The following is a 3,879-nucleotide window of genomic DNA, read 5'->3' as shown; positions in this document are numbered from 1 at the left end:
TATAACGACACTATTTTTATGTCCCTTCGATGACGTTATATACAATCTCTACTCTCTATATATATATATATATATATATATATATATATAAATGCTTATATTTAGGACTGAGTAATGACAGATCAAGCTGTTAATGAAATGGTACACTTCATACCAAGTTTCAGTTTCAGTGAAGGCCAGTAACCAGTAACGTGTGCTCTGTTACTGCTGTTCCAGAAGTTCTAGCAAGTGATGAAGATGAGATAGATGAGACAAATCAGGAATATCTAGAAAAATTACAGAGAAATAAAACAAAAGGCAGTGCTGGTAGTCCATTTAATGTTACATCCTATATTCAGGTAGGAACTGGAGGACAGATTGCTAAGTAAGTTTTTATAAACAGCCATCCTGCTCCCCACCTTATTTAAATGACTGGCAATTTTGAGACTATAGTGTCTGTGATTATTGAATATGCAGCAGCTGATGGAATGAGAATTGGCAGAGTGAACCAAACTACTTGGAGTAAACCCCCTCCTATGCTGCTTTGTCCACTGTAAATCCCACATGACCTCACCTGGGATGGAATTAGGGCTGCTACAGTGGGAAGCCAGAAACCGTTCTGTGCTACTCTAACCAGGCTGAAGTACAAACACTTGTACTGCTGCTTGGTGGGTACGCACATCTGCCTGAAAGTGAAAGATTGTGGTTTGTATCCCTGCCTTGGACACGTGGTTTCCTTGTCTGGCAAGGATTAAATGAACATGCCGTGCAATTTGTGTGGGTTTTCTTTTTTCTTTTTTGTGTAAAATTTGGAAACTTACCTTTTAAGGGTTTTTTTTGGCCTGCTTTCCTTTCTCAAAGAAAGCGGTGTCTTTGACCCAGATTTTAACTTTAAAACTAGTTACTTAATTTTTTTTTTTAATTTGATATGGACATGCCATTACAGGATATCAAACCCTGTACATTTTATTGTCCTTCAATTGGAAATAACAGCATGGCAGATGCACAAACTTTTGAGGAGGGAGAGACAGCTCACGGTCCTCAAGTCTCATATGAAAATAGATCTTAAGAAAATATGCAACTTTTTTCAGGTAGTATTTTGTAGAATTGAAAACAATACAGTGGCTGCATGAAATGTGTGGAGATAGCCCAGGAACATACCTACAGATTGTATATGAAATATTGTTTATTGTGAACAATTAAAAACATGATGGTACCAAATTTTGAAGTTACATATGAACAACATAATGAAGACAAATGTGACATGGCAGCTGAAAGCTGGGATAGTGGGGCAAAGAGAGGCAGCCATTCCTGGGCAACGGTGTAATAAACATGTTTCCACTGCAATGAGTAGAAATACCAAATCAGACAGACTGTTGGAAGCAGTGTTTTCAATGCAGTCCTTGTCAAGGCTATATAGTAAGGACCAGCAGCAGTCTTTTATTTAATGTAAATGGCATTTGGAGGCAGAGCTGTGAGCTCAGTAAACAGTTGCAAGAATGACCACAAGGTTTCATTTGCAAAAAGAAATATTGTTGTAAACCTCGGGGCTTGGTGCCAAGACGAACAGATTGGTGGTAAACGGCTAGTCATAGAGTAAGTCTGGCTCTGACAGTCTGGTCAGTCTGGAGTTGCATTGTTAGCAGATAGATAATGATAATCCATAACGTATTATCATGTGTAGAGGTGACTAATAGATGGTTTTTGGATTGGGTGATTGGATTTATTGACACCTTATGCACTCCACTTGGAACTACAGACAATTACAGCACTTCTGCTAGTACACACTTTACAGTTCACTGTTATGCACACTAGTGTCCTCTGTCTATTATGCCCTCCACTAGTTGGTTCCTGGCAGTGGATTCACAACAGTCTCACTGTAACTTCCAGTCACATATGAAGTCTTATTTGCACAGCCTAATTCCTTACATGTCATTATTCTGCCAACTCCAGAGACTCTAAATTCTCTGCTGCCATATCTTCTCACTTATCTTCACAGAGCTAAACTCTTGACTCAGTTCTCATTTTAGCTGTATGAGATCCTTGTTATATATAGCCTTGGGATAGACCCACAGAAAACACCACTTCCTCTGTTGTTGCTGGAGAGATGTGTTTTCAGCACAGCTGTGTAGCAACGAGCGTGGTGCAGACCCAAAGAGAACACTGCTTGCAGCACCTCTTCTATTATTATGTGACATCACAGCATACATGACACATTCGTCTGCTACATGTGTACGGACCATTATCTAGCAACAGCTGTTTCTCTACCTCCACAGTTCTTGCTTTGAGCAAATACACCACAATATTTACAATAGCGGGCAATGTAAAACCCAACGGTTCTGCAGACAAATCATTTGTAGAACACTGCATTAGAGTTTGTGTATTGTAATATTTCATAGCTTTTTTTGGCATTTTGAGACTTTTGTTGTAATTGTAGACAAATTCTGAATGTGCATTATATTAAAGAGTACTCTCCTCTGGGATATAATGCTGTGTAGTCCATTGAAGTCAGCTGAAATTTTGGAGGAACGTATCACCTCCATCTTCAGGGTCAAATAAGCCAAGAAAGATACCAGATACCAGCAGAGCTCTGCTTTTGCCTGGTTTATTCAACCATGAAGATGGAGGTGACATGTTTCTCTGAGACATCAGTTGACTTTCAGTGGACTACACAGCAATATCTCTCAGAAGGTTTCACTCTTCATAATCACTGCTGTGAGAACCTCAAATCCTACATGCTTTTATATTTGTCTTGATAAGTGTAATATTGTCACATGTTTGGTAGGTTACCATGGAAGTACCTACTCCAAACATGTTACAATATATCACAAATGAAAGTGCAGTTGTTTAAGGATATATGTTTCTGCAAATTGGTTGTTTAGTTGTATTCATTACTTAAGATTATTCTTTAACAGGATGAAGATACAGATGATGATAGTGATGATGACTATGAAGCAAATGAGGAGACTGCTTTGGAAAGCTATACAACTCCATTAGATGAAGAAAACTGTAATGTTGATGAGTATGTTGTATTCAAAGAAGTTTTGCAAAGTAGGTATTGGTTAAAATTGTTTCTTATTGTGCATGAAACATAACCCACTAAAACCTGTCAGTATGATTGGTTTTTATGAGGCTTAATTATTTACAAATGATTTTATGGTCTGGTCAGTGTTGCCTCAACAGCTGAAGGTTTATATTTAAAAACTTTTAAGTAACATTTCAGATGGTTATAATACATTTATGTAATGTGTGTATTACAGACATTCAAGCTAATGATCCTACATGGTATCAGGTTTTGACAGCCAACTTGACAACTGAACAACAGAAAGCTCTGCAGGAAGTAATGGTGCTTGCAGATCAAAGGAAGGCAGCCGCTGAAAGTAAAAGGATAGAACAAAGTGGAGGCAAGTAATTACAGATTCAATTTTATATTTGCCACACTGAGTTTGTAATCCTATTGCCAAATCCTGTCTGTACGAAGGGGGACCCAAAAATAACTGGAACCGACCTGTTGCGCGCGCATGCTTTGTAGTTACGAGTTGTGCTGCTAGATGGTGTTAGCTGGGGGTCTCCCACGACTGTTAGTGAGCTGGCGTCAGTCTGAGTTAAGTGGTTTGTCTGTGGTGCTCTGTTGTGTGCGTTCCTGTTTCAACCCTTTGGCAATTAGTGAGATGGCTGACCAGAAGGAACAAAGAGTGTGCGTGAAATTTTGCTTTCTGTTAGGGAAAACTGCAGCCGAAACTGTTGGGATGCTTCGGCAAGCCTTTAATGATGATGCTTTGGGGAAATCACAGGTCTACGAGTGGTTTTCCCGTTTCAAATCTGGCAACATGTCAACAGAAGACATGCCACGCCCCGGGCGTTCTTCGACAGGAAGAAATGACGAAAACATTGCCAAAA

General features: G+C 39.2%; 1 protein-coding gene across 3 annotated transcripts in view; it reads left to right on the top strand.

Annotated features, from left to right (window-relative positions):
* LOC111868074 (importin-7) overlaps window positions 1-3,879 on the top strand; it is a 62,852-nt gene that overhangs the window by 51,136 nt on the left and 7,837 nt on the right. Inside the window, exons 20-22 of one of the 3 annotated variants that reach the window (XM_023858443.2) lie at window positions 220-338; window positions 2,895-3,030; window positions 3,240-3,383. In XM_023858443.2, coding sequence (XP_023714211.1) covers window positions 220-338; window positions 2,895-3,030; window positions 3,240-3,383 — 399 coding nt within the window. Of the gene's footprint in view, window positions 1-164; window positions 339-2,894; window positions 3,031-3,239; window positions 3,384-3,879 lie in introns of those variants that run through there. The other 2 variants (XM_023858442.2, XM_033752917.1) reach the window with 2 other exon arrangements.

The sequence above is a fragment of the Cryptotermes secundus genome, unplaced genomic scaffold, assembly GCF_002891405.2.
Source record: "Cryptotermes secundus unplaced genomic scaffold, Csec_1.0 scaffold925, whole genome shotgun sequence".
Lineage (NCBI taxonomy): Eukaryota > Metazoa > Arthropoda > Insecta > Blattodea > Kalotermitidae > Cryptotermes > Cryptotermes secundus.
This window is presented reverse-complemented; position numbering and strand designations above follow the sequence as displayed.